At 42.2% G+C, this 15,290-nt stretch overlaps 1 protein-coding gene across 7 annotated transcripts in view; it reads right to left on the reverse strand.

Moving 5' to 3' along the window:
- LOC114569076 (RNA binding protein fox-1 homolog 2) overlaps nucleotides 1-15,290 on the reverse strand; it is a 39,812-nt gene that overhangs the window by 2,966 nt on the left and 21,556 nt on the right. For 4 of the 7 annotated variants that reach the window (XM_028598891.1, XM_028598887.1, XM_028598885.1 and 1 more), the window contains exons 6-9: nucleotides 5,944-6,031; nucleotides 4,416-4,472; nucleotides 3,919-4,066; nucleotides 2,715-2,757 (exon numbers count right to left, since the gene is read on the reverse strand). In XM_028598891.1, coding sequence (XP_028454692.1) covers nucleotides 2,715-2,757; nucleotides 3,919-4,066; nucleotides 4,416-4,472; nucleotides 5,944-6,031 — 336 coding nt within the window. Of the gene's footprint in view, nucleotides 1-2,168; nucleotides 2,285-2,714; nucleotides 2,758-3,918; nucleotides 4,067-4,415; nucleotides 4,473-5,943; nucleotides 6,032-15,290 lie in introns of those variants that run through there. The other 3 variants (XM_028598886.1, XM_028598889.1, XM_028598890.1) reach the window with 2 other exon arrangements.

Raw genomic sequence — 15,290 nt, forward strand, 5'->3', positions numbered from 1 at the left:
AGAAAACGGGGGTTATTAGGGAGCGAGAGCAAGGCTTTCTGGGTGAGAGGAGGGACAGGAGGAACATGGAGCAGTAGTACAGTATGTCAGCATGCAGCAGCTGATCAGCACATGCTTCAGTAATCATCCTGGGAGGGGTCGGGGTGGTTAATTTCAGGGAGAGACCATGTTCTCCGTTTCAACTTGAAGGATTTCAGAGTATCTCGCATCCCAGGCTAACACTGTCTGGACCCTTTCTGCAAAATGGTAGCCTCCAATTTTGTAAGGAGCCATGAGAGAAACCTATGGTTTAGAAGAAACAGGGTACCCACAGGATTCTCTAAGTTAAACTTAAAACTTTTAATACCACCTTGGATGAAATTTATTGGCAACTTCACGGCCACATAATTGAAAATCACTGTGGATTTTGGGCCTGAGAAAATAACTATTTACCAAGTAACGTTCCCTGAATTTTTTAAAGTGCTCATATTACGCTCATTTTCAGGTTCATAATTGTATTTAGAGGTTATATCAAAATAGGTTTACATGGTGTAATTTTCAAAAAACACCATATTTTTGTTGTACTGCACATTGCTGCAGCTCTTCTTTTCACCCTGTGTGTTGAGCTCTCTGTTTTAGCTACAGAGTGAGACATCTCACTTCTGTTCCATCTTTGTTGGGAGTCGCACATGCTCAGTAGCTAGGTAAGGACTACTAGCCAGTCAGAAGCAGAGTATGAGGGCGTGCCCTGACAGTACCTAGGTAAGGACTACTAGCCAGTCAGAAGCAGAGTATAAGCGCGTGCCCTGACAGTACCTAGGTAAGGACTACTAGCCAGTCAGAAGCAGAGTATGAGGGCGTGCCCTGACAGTACCTAGGTAAGGACTACTAGCCAGTCAGAAGCAGAGTATGAGGGTGTGCCATGCTAGCAGCTAGGCGAGCATTATAACGTGTTACAAAGTGATGCTTGTTTGTCTCTGAAGTAAAGGCTGGACTACAATAGAGCTGTTTGGAGCAGTTTGTACTCTAATAACATAAAACAAATACAATATTTGTTGCATTTAGAGCTCTTATGCTATGGAACTAAAAACACAAAATTCAGTAAATTTAAAACGTTACCCACACAAAATATTTATGCTGTTACGGCATTTATTTAATCCTATGATAGAAAGGAAAAGAAAAAAATGCAAGATCTTTGTAAACGAAATGTAATACTTTCAGGCCATTTTTTATACAGTACAGGCCAAAAGTTTGGACACACCTCATTCAAATGCGTTTCCTTTTTATTTTCATGACTATTTCCATTGTAGATTCTCACTGAAGGCATCAAAACTATGAATGAACACATATGGAATTATGTACTTAACAAAAAAGTGTGAAATAACTGAAAACATGTCTTATATTTTAGATTCTTCAAAGTAGCCACCCTTTGCTTTTTTATTAATAAGGGAAACAATTCAACCAATTAACCCTGACAAAAAGCACACCTGTGAAGGTAAAACCATTTCAGGTGACTACCTCATGAAGCTCATTGAGAGAACACCAAGGGTTTGCAGAGTTATCAAAAAAAGCAAAGGGTGGCTACTTTGAGGAATCTAAAATATAAGACATGTTTTCAGTTATTTCACACTTTTCTGTTAAGTACATAATTCCATATGTGTTCATTCATAGTTTTGATGCATTCACTGAGAATCTACAATGTAAATAGTCATGAAAATAAAGAAACACATTGAATGAGAAGGTGTGTCCAAACTTTTGGCCTGTACTGTATATATATATATTTTTTAGAATATTAAAGTTAATACTTTAATAATTTTAAGACCCCACGGGTACCCTGAGAAACCATCATCCAATTTGAAAATATTTTACATTTACCTTCATTTTTGCCCACAAGAGAACACAAGAAAGGAGTTTCTCCAAAACTAGCCGACCAGACAAAAGAGACCAGGGTCTTTTTTTTTTTTTTTTTTTAAACACACTTGCAGGAAGAAAAAAAAAAAACACGCTCAATACAATTTAGTAGTTTAGTAAAACAAACGACCAAACAAACAAAGCCCTTCCCCCACAGTCGAAAAAAGAAGAGTGCACATTCCAGTGAGTTAGTAGAAAAAAGAAAAGAAAAAATAAACTCAAAAGCGGTGGTAATTTGGTAAACTAAAAGACAACATGTTCCAGGTCAGATCAGAAGATGATTCATAAGATCAGAGGAGGTAGTACAGTAAAACAATGCACACTGTGGGTTTGGTGTTGAGTTGACCCTACCTGAGGCAATCTGGGACTAAGGACTGAGTCCTGAAACACTAGTCTATAGAGAGAACAGAAACAACCGTTGTCAACCTGGATAGACACACACACACAGTCTTGTTCATACGCTCAGACACTCGTACACGGACGCACGCTGCCGCATCCGCCCACAGAGCAGCCTTCATAGTGGTGTTTGAGCCAACCTATCATTTTCGCAGCTATTTTTAAATCAATGCTATTGTATTTTGACCCAAGATGTGTTCAAATTGTGTAATAGTGGAGGTTTTGTCACAGCAAAAAAAAAAAAAAAAAAAAAAAAAAAAAAAAAAAACTTTTATCATTCACCTTTATGCAGGCAGCTCTGTGCAGCGCATGACTGGACGCACATGCAGAATCACCCCCAGAGGAAAAAAATAAAAAAATAAAGAGCAGGAGAAAACCGTGAGGGGAGGGATAGAGAGGGTGTGTTGGTGGGAGGTGAGTTTACTTACATACAAGTCCGCAGCTCCGTAAAACCCATCCTGATACACCACACTGAGAGAGGGGAAGGAACAGGGAGAGAGGGGGTGGAGGAGGAGGGCGAAGTGGGGATGGTGTAGTGGAGGGGGGTGCAAACGGAGTGGTGCACAGCCCCGAAAACCAGAGTGGACAAAGGTCACAACACAGCAACAAAAACAAAAGATGGTACAGGGAGGGAGGGAGAGAGAGAGAGAGAGAGAGAGAGAGCGAGATAGAGAAAAAAAAGAGAGAGAGAGAGAGAGAGAGAGAGTTATTTCACACCCATGCAGCATGCAGAGGAAATACAACTTCCATTTAACTCCACAACTGAAACTGAAAACATTAAACAATAGACTTGTGGGGCTAATAGATTGACTTCATTGAACTTAAAATGAGCCCATAAAGTGCCACTGTTCCCCAGCTACAAGAAAAATCTAGGTGCTTAAAATGGATGGTTTTACGATGTCTGATAGGTGTAGTTTTCAGTGGAGCAGATATGGAGAGGGTATTTCCTGCAGCCCCCAATTTCATCTTGTTTAGCATCGTTTGAATACCATCACAGTAAAGCAGCCGCAAGGCCATTAAGCAATCTATTCTGCTTTTATCTGAAAATCACAGCAGTCACAACCCCATTAGCCAATCATCACAGCACAGCAACGACATGCACAGTGCACATACTGCGGGGACAAAAGAACAGCTCACGGTAAACCTGAATAATATGTAGCAAATCTGTGAGCAGGGTTACCGCTACTGCATAATGACTGAACGTGGTTTGTGTGTGTCTTATGCAAATCTGCTGATGGTGGTTTCTGCGAGTTTATTCAAATCAACCCTGAATGGTGCAATCCCATCAGTGTGTCATACTCTACTCTGAATAGCTTGTGAACTGACTGACAATGTGCCAGTTGGAGCGCTTAAGAGACTGAAGTGTGAATAATGTGCGAGCATGAGAGGCGTTTGAGCGCACAGCTGTATTAAACAGAGCGCTGGTCAAATAGGATCTGGGGGAAATGATTCTGAAAATGGTATTCATGAGGTGTTCCTCAATACATTTACTAGGCACAAAACCAAACACTTGATCTTGAGTTTTCCCTTTTTTTAAAATGTGTTATATATAAAACATCCTGCAGATCTGGGACAGCTACAAAGTATGTGACGTAGACAACTCTCGTTTTATAAGTGGAGTGTCTTTCTTACCCAGGGTAGGTAGGGATGGCAGGCTGAGGCACGGCAGCCCGCACAGCACTGTAGACGGGCCGGCCTCGGCCCCGGAGGTGGGCACCGCGGAACGCTGCGGCTGCTGTGGTGGCTGCTGCCGCTGCTGAAGGATAAGGAAACCCTGGGACTGGAGGAGGAGGCAGGGTTGAGGATGGGGGGGGAGGAGAGAAAGATGGAGAGGATTTAGGGAAGATTAAGGGAAGAAAGATAACAATGCAGGCAGTAGAAGGACGATGTGAATGGGAAAAATAAGGGGGAGAACCAGGGTGAATTAAGGAGAAAAGAAAAAGCAAAGAGAGAAGGGAAATAATCCATCTGCAGCCCTGAGGGCTTGATATCAATAAAAGTGTCAGCGAGGAGGAGTGCTAGGCAAGCGGTGCATTAATATGAATGAAAGATTGGAATGTGATTAAAATGTAAAGTAAGCTGCAGAGGCAGAGTTTAGTGTGAGTGAGGGAGGTAGAGGCTGGTCTTACCTGCGTAGATCTCTGGTCCGTACACGGCCCCCATCATAGGACTCAGCTTCCACCCCGCTAATCACACAGAGAGCAAGGGGCGCTTCATTAATATGGTTTACAAAGAGCAGAGGCTCCTGCTGCACTTTTATATACAGATACACACGTCTCACTCCACCATTAGCACTGTTATTCAGTTATTCACCTATTGTTGCCATTCATAGTTAAGCCTGTACTGAAAGACCAGTTTAATCACAGCGACACGTAAGGAGACACGGGACAATATTAGAGCACCACAGAGCGTTTCTTTAAAACCGATTGTAATGGCTGCTTCTGTTAAAGCTACCCAACACAGCGCTACCTTGTTTTCTCTACTCTAAACTCCACTGGAAGCTCTTCCCGTGTTAATTCACTGTGAGGCGAAGCATCCTAAAAGCAGCAGAGACACTGGATTCGGCTCCGGCTGCTCTTTTCGTTAGGTGCCTGAGTGTGTTGTGTTAGAAAATGAGCAAGGCCATGACGGATGCTGGAAAGACCTGGGCAGATAGAGCAAGTCAACACTGGCAAGACTTTAATTTAACCCAAAGTTATCAATCTGCCTCTGTACCAAAACTCTCCAGAAATCTCTTCATCTCTCACCCAAAGGGATTCAGCGAACATTAGTACACATTGTGTATCTACTGTATGTTTGAGTTGTTTGGTCTGGTCCTGGTCTTGTCTCGGTCTCAACCCCTCATGGTCTTGCTAATGACTTGGTCTCGGTTTAGGTGGTCTTGACTACAAAACTGGCACGTGCTGTGGATGGGAAGTGAGTTCCCATCGGAGTACGTTGAGTATCAAATACCACTTGAGCATTAAAAACTTGGAAAAACAGACATTTAGAAGAGATCAAAAATGTGTGATTAATCGCGAGTTAACTATGGACGATCATGCAATTTGAATCGATTGACAGCCCTACGACATATTCATCAACACTTAAAAATGTCCTTATAGCTACATGCGACTACCATTTAACACACAAACTATTGATTACAGGTTTTGTATTCTGCTTAGAAATGCTCAAAAGGTGGCCGGGTTGGCTCAGTCGGCAGAGCAGGCGCACATATAGAGGTTTACTCCTTGAACGCAGCGGCCGCAGGTTTGACTCCGACCTGCGGCCATTTGCTGCATGTCATTTCCCCTCTCTGTCCCCTTTCATGTCTTCACCTGTCCTATGAAAATAAAGGCCTAAATGCTTCCAAAAAAAGAAATGCTCAAAAGGGGGATGAATAAGTAAAGTCTTACCAGTTGGGTTAAGCTAACAACAACAACTCTTTCTCTCAGCTGACATCATGGCTGGTAGGTGGTGGTAAAAATAATAACACTGAAATTGCTGACGGCCTTACATAACGTGGTCTGCAGCAGAGCCTACAGGGAGGAAACTCTGCGGCTAGATTGTGTATTTGACGCTGCCTACACCTGCCTCTCCCTGTGTACCTGTGCTGTTTGGATTATTAGGCGGGCCACGCGTCAGTGTTAGTGTATGTGCGTGTGTCAGTGCGGTTGTTACCATAAGGCAGCGTGCTGAGAGCCTCTCCATTAGGGTAGGGGCTGACCATTTTCTTGTTGGTCATCACCCTGGCCGTGGCATTATTCACCTGGGGATGAAGGAGCAGACGGTCAAAGACAGACACAAAAACAACACAGGAAACTAAAGTACGACACACTCAAAGGACTAGATCGCAAGGCTTATATGTTGTGTGTTCGTTTTTTTTTTATTTTTTACAGTAGAATTAAATTCAACATGTCTGCTGTTATGTGCCGATATTAAGCTTGCCTCCATTTTTTGGTACTTCTTGGTGAATCTCTGAGGTAATAATGTAATAGCGTGTGTACATTAACTGTTACTGGGTCTTTAAAAGTTAATACTGATGTCATTTGAAATTTAGGCTCATTTACTTGCGTCAACGTGTAGTTTACATTTTCTCCAATCATTCTGCCCTATATGATTAGTCCGTTACATGACCTTTTTAATGTGAAAATACACACTTGAAAGCGTAAAAAGATGGCTAAAGGTTAACTGTTGGCCTACCAACGACACGGATGTGACAATGCTGCAACATGTTCTCGAGGGACTATTTTCTAGTAGAAAGAATACATGTTTTTCTTTTGGCTTCATGTGTAATGAATGTACTTCTGCAGAATGAAAAAAATTGATAAAATGTGACCAAATAAACTGGCTAAAATGTAAAAGTCACTGGTGTTATACTCTGCCGGTGTGATCAATGTGAAAGAATTTAACTCCTGACTTGGCTGCTAAAAAAGTTTAAAAGTGGGTGGGGGCAGTAAAGGGGGTTTTTAGTCATCATGCAATAACAGCGAGTTGCCCATAGAGATTTGGTGATTCATTGTGGGGAGATGTACAGGCTGCCATGGGTGACATTGGTTATGTTGCAGCTGTAACTGCACAAAAAGGGGGGGTGGGGGCACAGCAAAAGAAACGTAGCTATACTTTGTTTTTTTCTGGCATGCACGGGTTAAAGTATTGTTGATATTTTTTATTCTTTTTGTAGGCGTGTGTGCATGTTCTGCGCATGCTGGCTGACATTTCAGTCTAATGCTTGGGCTTTCAATCCAAGATGGCTGATAATCTCCCCTCTGAGCTTCAAAGGCTCACACTCCGGTCCCTTGATCTACCCTTGTCTTCCTTTGATGGGTTTTAAGAGAAGGAGATGGTAGCTCTCTGTTAAAACCCATATACCGTCCCAGTGTGACGTTTAAGCTCTACATCGGAGTGTGTGGCGAGCTAAAGATTAATGACCTTTTTGGCTAGATGAGGGGAGAGTGTGTGACACAAAGAAGCAGAGAAAGAGCGACTGAGGAATGAAGAGTGCTTGTATGCGCACACACGCTGCGCTCCCATTAAAGAGACCATTAGGGCCGAGACTGCCATTCGCGTTGCCTCTCTCAGTGAGTCATGTTCTTTATCTGCAGAGCTTCAATCAAATGGAAATGAGGTTTACCTCATCTTTCGCTCATTGCAAATGACAAGGCCACTGGCAAAATGATTCAATTAGCCTAGCCTGGCTAGCTATCTGACGCAACTGTCCGCGGGCGTCCGAGTGGAGACATTTTGAAATGTAAATGGATTTCAGAAATCTAATTAATTAAACCAAATTTGTGTCACAGTGAAATTGTATCCAGACTTTTAAGAATTTTGATGTTGAATGGTAAGGCTGCATTCACACCAAATCAGAAGTTGCGGCAAAATTGCCAGTCCTCACATTCTGCAGCAGCAGGGCCGCCAGAAAAAAAAAAAAATTGAAGAATCAACGTTTGGAGATACGCAACTCAATGTCACACTGTGTTGACCAACTGCTTAACCGACGATCAGACAAAACACAATGTAACGTTAGGCTTCACGTGACATCACTCAATTTGGCCTTGTGCACCAGAATCAGAAAAAGGATTTATTGCCAAGTAAGTAACACTCACAAGGAATTTGCCCTGGTTGTTGTGCACCAAGGAATGATAGGCCTCGCACCCTAGTTGGTTACTGAGGGTAAATGTGTTTTTTGAATCTGTCGATCGACACAGACAGACAATCGCTCATAGGACCTGGCATACTAGCAGTATGGCTAAATGCTAGCACCATAGGAAACACAATGGAGACACAAATGAGCCATTTGAGTTACACTCCTACACCACCGCACAACCCTGCGCTAACAGCTGCAACGCCTGATTTAATGTGAACGCAGCCTAACTGTTAATGATAATGAAGAGTTTAACTTTTGTTAATGGTGGGTCTGTGTGTGTACAGCATATGCAATCAATGAAATTGGGTAAAACGGTTGACAGGAACACATGCAAATCAACAGAATTGGGAAGACAAATCTCAAAGGGTTAATAATTAAGAAAACGTTCAGCCTCTCTCATCCCACTTTTGCCCTCCCAGTCCAGCCTGAACAATAAACCAGGACAAAATTAAGTCACATTTCCATATGAAACCAAACTTGTGGGGTTTACATACCTAAAAAGAAATATTCAAAAACAAAATACGAGGGAGAGAAAGAGGGGGGGTGCAAAAAACATTTGTTTGACAAAATTAATAATCATATAACACAGAAATTACACGCAGCCAAATATGGGCGCAACACATGACCAAGAGTGAGTAACAAACCAAAAAAAGTAAAAAATTCAGCCAATCAGCAAGCGTCGGATGCAGCATAGAGACCAATCAAAACAATCGTAGCACTCCCACATCGAACATATACGAGACAAAGATGGGACAGATAAGTTAGGAGGAAGGGATGCAGGTGAGAAGTAAAGAGACAGAGCCAGTCCATATACAAAAAATAAATTACAGGAGGACGTAAAGATGGAGTGAAGAAAAAGAGAAAACAGGGAGAAAGTTTACATGAACAACACAAAAAAAATAACTAAATAACAATTACTGTTTAAAAACAAAACATATATCCCAAGGTGCATCATTCAAATAAAGCAATTAGATTTGGTGACCATTCTCCTGAAAATCTCAATATATGTGGTGGGTTGAGAAACAGAGCACCAAAGGATGGAGGGAATAGATAGATAGAGAGAGAGAGGGGGGAGAGAGAGAGAGGGGGGGGGGGGAGAGAGAGAGAGAGAGAGAGAGGAGTGAGAGAGAGCAATCCTTATTCCCAAAAAAGGAGAGAAATCAAATAAACACGAGACACTATGCCAGGCATTAGAACTTTGTGTCACAAACTAAGACCAGTACACTACGACTACGACTACTAGTACACAGACAATTCACTACAAGAAAACCAAACCAAAAAGAGAAAAATGGCAGCATAAGAGAGACCCAAAACACAGTAAGGTAAACCCCATATCGGTTTAGAAATGCATATGGTTACACAACACTGGCAACACTGATTTCAGAAGTGGCCACATCTGAAGAAGCATAGTTTCTAAAGAGTTCCAGTTTAAATTTGCTTTACTGCAAAAGAAGGTGTTTTTAATCGCAGGTGTAGATACGCACATTTGGAAAGTCTTCATCTAGGCATTCCTTAACTGTCTGCGGTACAGTGGGCCAGGATGCTGGCTAGCCACTACGTTAGCTCAGGGCTGGATGAAACCATTTTTGAGTAGGCGCTGTTGTATTTTTTTATTTGATGTACTTATAATTTCTTGTACTTATTCTGTATGGTGCCTTATACCTTGCTGCTGCAGCGCAGACATTGAAAATAATATTTAACAATAAAGTCCATCTATCTATCTATCTATCTATCCATCCATCCATCCATCTATCTATACTTGCCCATTGAGTCCAATTGGCTTATATTTGACAAATGTATACTTAGCTTGAAGCAGGCAGGTCAATAAAATAAAATAAATTCAAGCAGCTCGGGGCCTGCGTTCTGACAAAGCATTCGTAGGCAGCGACAGGGAGCAAAGCTTCATATCATTTCTGTTGATTTTTTTTTTTTTTTTTTTACAATTATTAGTCAAGAAATTGAATACTATATACATGGAGTCCAAATGGAGAATTAATCAGATGGATTGTGGATAGCCGTGTCATTGCATAGAGGAGGGTGATTACATTCAGTCATTCCCAGTGCGGTGTTAATGACATGGTTTGGGGGGAGGGAGGGCATGTGAAGAGAATATTACTGCTAAAAGATCCAATCTGTTGAAAGATGTTGTGTCTGTCTGTCTGTTTGTCTGTGATACTGTGTGGTGCACTGTAAAATTACATAAGAGCAATAGCTTTCTAGGGCATTACAGTGCGTGGGCCTATCACAGTCAAAATCACTAGATAAATAGGACTAATATTGGAACTTCACAGTGTACTGTACATTGGACTTTATCAAATGCCTGTTGTAAAGGGTGTGGGGGGGAATTGGAAGGGGGGGATCAGTTCAGTGATAGATGTTTGTACACAACTTACCGTTGCCGTAGAAACAGCGAGTGGTTACCGTGGAGACTGACAACAACACACAGAAGTCGTCAGGGAAACAGAAAAAATATAATAAATAAAAAGGAACAAATAATGCTAGTAACAAAAGAAACCTAAATGCCCCACCTCCCTTCCTCCTGCTCCTCCTCCTCGCCCCGTGTGAAATAAAAACCTGACAGCAGCAGGGTTACAGCTCAGAACAGGATATAAGAGAAAGAAGGAAGAGGAGGAAAGGGGAGAGGTGATGCTAGCTCTCTCGAGATGCTTAAACGGAGCTCAAAGCATCAGCACAACGATGAAAACAGTGACAGGAAGGTATTCGGTGTTTGGTGCTCTGAGGAACCAAAAGGAGAACTGAAATATGGGGCAACCTTGCCTTAGAGGCATACTTCACCCTCAAAATGACCATTTGACGTCATCTCTAAGCGAATGATGCCTTGAATTCACAAATAACTTGTTGTTTTTGTCACAATCCTCCACAGTGAACGGAGAATCCAACAACGGAGAAAAGGGGTGTCGATACTCTCGCTGTTTCACTTCCTGCCTGGCTGTCCGAACGCGCTGCTACCTACCTACATACCTACCTACATACCTACCTACATAGCCTGGAAACGCATGAAAAATAGGCGTCGGTCCTATTTCTAGCATGCACGTGTTTTCCCGCGCGGCTCAGCTGACACGCTCACGCCACGCAGCCGGTGTGCAGGAGGCCTTAGTGGAGCGGAGAGCTGCTTCACGCACACTTCTGGGATGCTGGGATGCTGGTGGAATATCAAGGCTCGACTTGAATGGCCACAATTGCTAGTAAGTAAGTAAAGTTTATTTCTGTAGCACATTTAAAAGCAGCTCGCGCTGACCAAAGTGCTGTACATAGCGCATTAGCCACAGGGTAATAAAATTTAAATAAAACACACGTACAAATCAGTGATTAAGGCTAAACAGGACATCGAAAGACAAACACTTAATTTCAAACATAGCAGGATAAGACAATTAAGATGCCGGGAAGGCCAATGTAAAAACATTAGTTTTGAGCCTGGCTTTGAAGATCACAATTGAAGGGGCTCGCGGAGATCGCAACGTGCCGCAAACGCAGCACAGTGAGAAATAGGGCTAACGCTTCAGCATAAATAGTCTCCCCCTTGCAGGTGCACTACTTCCTGCGCAAGCTTCTCAGACGAGTAGCAGACGAATAGCGTGTTGTAAATGGTAAATGTAAACAAAGGTTTAGCGAAAATGCATGTGGGATACCACAGGAGAAACGAGACTTGGATTATCCCGCACTGGTTGTGGGAGAGTTTGCAAACAGACTATTCTCCGTTTGTTTTAATTCTCCGTTGACCGTGGAGCCATGCGACGATAACAAAGGTTTTCTTTATGTATTTAAGGCAACGCTCGCTGAGTAATTGATTTACAAATGGTCATTTTGAGGGTGAAGTATCCCTGTAACACCAAAAGGTAGCCTCCTGAGTGTACAGCGAGGGACTGAGATGCAGCAAATTGGAACACCTCCAAGGAAAAGTCAGAAGAGCAGATACCAATTCCTATCACCCTCCTTCATAAGAGCAGAATAGTCAAAGGTTGGTTTAACGCTCTCTGGGTCGATCACAGTCAAAATGACAGGTGGACGCATTTTGGTTAGATTTAGCACGAAATGACTCATTCTTGTGTGGTCAGGTTTCAGCCACGAGAGAAGAGCGTGGGTTTGGAGACTGGTTGTGGGAAGCGTGGCTGTCCTTTCCAGTTATTTTTACCAGTCACCACAAAATAACATACTGAAGGTTGTTTGATAGTCAAAAAATAAAAACAAAACAGAAAATGAAATACCAAAATAGATGACAATAAATGTCAACAGAATAAGGCAGATGCAGATGATGGCAAAATAAGATGGTTAAAGTTGGAAAAAACGCTAAAGATTACTTTCAAATTAAACACAAACTGACAGAAAGACAAACGTGACTGGCAACAAGAGAATTAAGTGATAAGGAAGAGGGAGAGAGAGAGAGAGAGAAAGAGAGAGAGAGAGTGGAGACGACACAAAGAGGGTTGGAAAGGGCAAAGTGCAAACTCTCTTTCCCCTTTTCTTTCAACCTTTTCTACATTTCCACTCATGTACAAGCACACACGGATACACACACATTTCATTCACTGATCGTTTCAAATCATGCAGTAACAGAAAGTTCAGATAACAAAACGGGACCGGTCAAATCCAAAGCCGGGGGGGGGAGATTGTCCATCCAACAACTCATCTTACCAATATAAAACAATAGAAATAATGCCACTGAACACAATCATCCTAAGGTTCAGAATGTTGAAGGAAATGATGGTTTAAGGCCCAGGCCACAGTGAGCTGAAGGCCAACGGTAGGGCTAAACGATTAATTATTTTGTTAAATGTTTGGTGCAAAATTCGATTTAACATTTTTTTATTCCTCTTTCCATTATTCTATTTACGGTTTTTCCATAAGATAAATGCTGGAATAATGTTACATATCAAAGGTTGTATTAAAGAAATGGCCTATTTTCAGTGGATGTTTTCATTTATTTATCTTTACTTTATTGAACATGATCGCAGAGGGTGCAATATGTAGCTAAAATTATAAAACAAATAATGCAAAATTGAATCGTAATCGCAACATCTGGCAAAAAACAAAATCGTTTAGCCCTAGCCAACGCTGTCCCTTTGATTAGTGTGTGTGGAGGCAGCATTGGTTGGCGAGACTGTGCATGGTCAGGCATGCAGAACCACAGGCACAACTTCTTCTCATCCTTTTCCACGCACACATCCATGCACTGATGATGACGACACTGTTTATGTCGGACTAAAACTCTGCGCTGCGGAGGAGCAGTCACTTCCCGTAACACTCAAGCAACACAGATCAACCGCAAACACACACACAAAGAGCAGGAGTTAGTGAATGGGAGTCTTTAGGGTTTAGTTTTGTCTCCGAGTCCGCCCAAGCGGCATCTCCTCTGTGGCCGCGTGCACACTGTCTGCAACCACTGACGTGTACAAACAGCTGAGATTTTGTCCTTGCCATAGCTCTGCCACACTGTAGTTCACACTGTGGACTAATCTACAGCAAGCAGACCAGGAAGCTACCTGGAGGTGTACAATGTTGACTGTTTGGTGCCTGTAAAATTAAACCAAGCCTGTGTTCACTATAGTCTCTTTATTTTTGTCTTGCATTCCCAGAGATGGGAATGTCACAATCCTTCATCTTCACCATCATATTGTCACCTATTGAGAAACAGGTAAAGAAATGTTAAAGGTGTGTTATCTGGACAAAAGAATATTGTTCTGCGTGACCACCAGCTGATCAGAGCTGTCGAGTCACACAGAGCTGGACTCAATAATCGGCAAAAAGCGCAAGCGTATTATTTAGTATTTCGTTAGGTTGACGTAATGATTTCCTAATCGAAGTTTGCGGCTACGCAAATGAGACCATGCAGGGACCCTAATGCACTTCCTGTACAGCCAGTAACTGCAGCATAAGAATGAAATATGTGACTAGATATATGTGACTAAATGGCTTGGAGAGATTGCCTATCATTGGCACAAGCCAATGATAGGCAAAATGTTACTGCCTGAAGCAGAAAGATGTTATGAGGGAGAACTGCGTAACCATTTACTTGTTAGAGCACACGTACAATCACAAAGACAGCCATGAGTGCGTGGAAATGCATTGAATTGTGTATGTCTGCGAGTGTTTTGTGTGTATATGCATTTTTTTTTTTAAACACGGGTACACTTGTTAAAATTCCCATTGCCAGTAGATGAGTATGCTCGGTTGTTTTTGGTGCCGTTTCACGTCCAACGTCACAAACGCGCCGAAAAACAGGCGTTAACAGCTGTCCGAAACATTTTTTTTTTTTTATTTAGTTTATTCACTTAATATCTTCACTCATAAACTCTCCTCCGCTCAGGCCGATCACATCATTCGCTCCACTACACATACACTACCTACTGGCTCGGCTATTCTCCAAAAGAGAAGCGCTTCTATTACAACATAGGGTTAGTAAACGAAAGAAAGCATCATGGAGGCCAGTAAAAATGTTACAGTAGGTACTCCTTTTTTTTATATCTGTAACTTAAAAGGTCCAATATGTAATATTTGTACTGTAATAAATCCAAAAATGACACCAATGCCTCATCAGAAACATGTTAAACTGAAATACTATCTTTTCTGACCACAATGCTAATGTCAGTATTTTTTCTTTTTGAAATTTACATTCCGTGACGGAATTTATGTTTATGTTTTGGTGTGTGTGTGTGTGTGTGTGTGTTATCAACGGCCCAGTTTTACAGGCAGGCCGGGTTGCCAGATATACCTGTAAGCATTAGCTTCAAGCTAATTTATCATAGCTACTAGGGATGGGCATTTTTTGTCATTTCAACATTTGTGTACTCACATTGAATTATATAGCTAGAGTACCCGAGTTGGTTACTCGCAAAAACAATTGAGACATAGCCAGTAAAGTGATCCCGACTGGTCCTGGCTAACGCCGCCATGCTAACCCTGCTAACTGTTAACGTTACCGGGAGGACCAGGCAAGCAGCCCATGGCTGTTTACAGCGTGTAGCCTCTTCAGCGGCTGGAGCCGACAACGGTGAGTTATTTTAAGGCACGAGAGGGGGGCTGTAAATCGGAAAGAGAGGACTGTGAGTTTGCAGTGTGTTTAGCGATTGTTGCTGTAATTCTAAGCCAATGAAGTGTGTTCCGTCGGCAAGGTAGTGGTATTTTTAGCGTTTTGTATTGTAATTCTAAGCCGAGGAAGTGTGCTTGACTGGCGTGTGGAGAGGACAGTGAGGTTGTTGTGTTTTTAGCGGTTCATACTGTAATTTTAAGCATAAAAAGTGTGTCTATCAGTTGGTTACAGAGCTTCGCGTGAGCACGGGCTTTTATGACTGTCAATATAGCCAGCATCTAACGTTAGCTACTCTGCTGTGCTGTGGAGTAATGTCTGGCTATGTGAGACTAG

Source organism: Perca flavescens, chromosome 15 (genome assembly GCF_004354835.1).
Source record: "Perca flavescens isolate YP-PL-M2 chromosome 15, PFLA_1.0, whole genome shotgun sequence".
Lineage (NCBI taxonomy): Eukaryota > Metazoa > Chordata > Actinopteri > Perciformes > Percidae > Perca > Perca flavescens.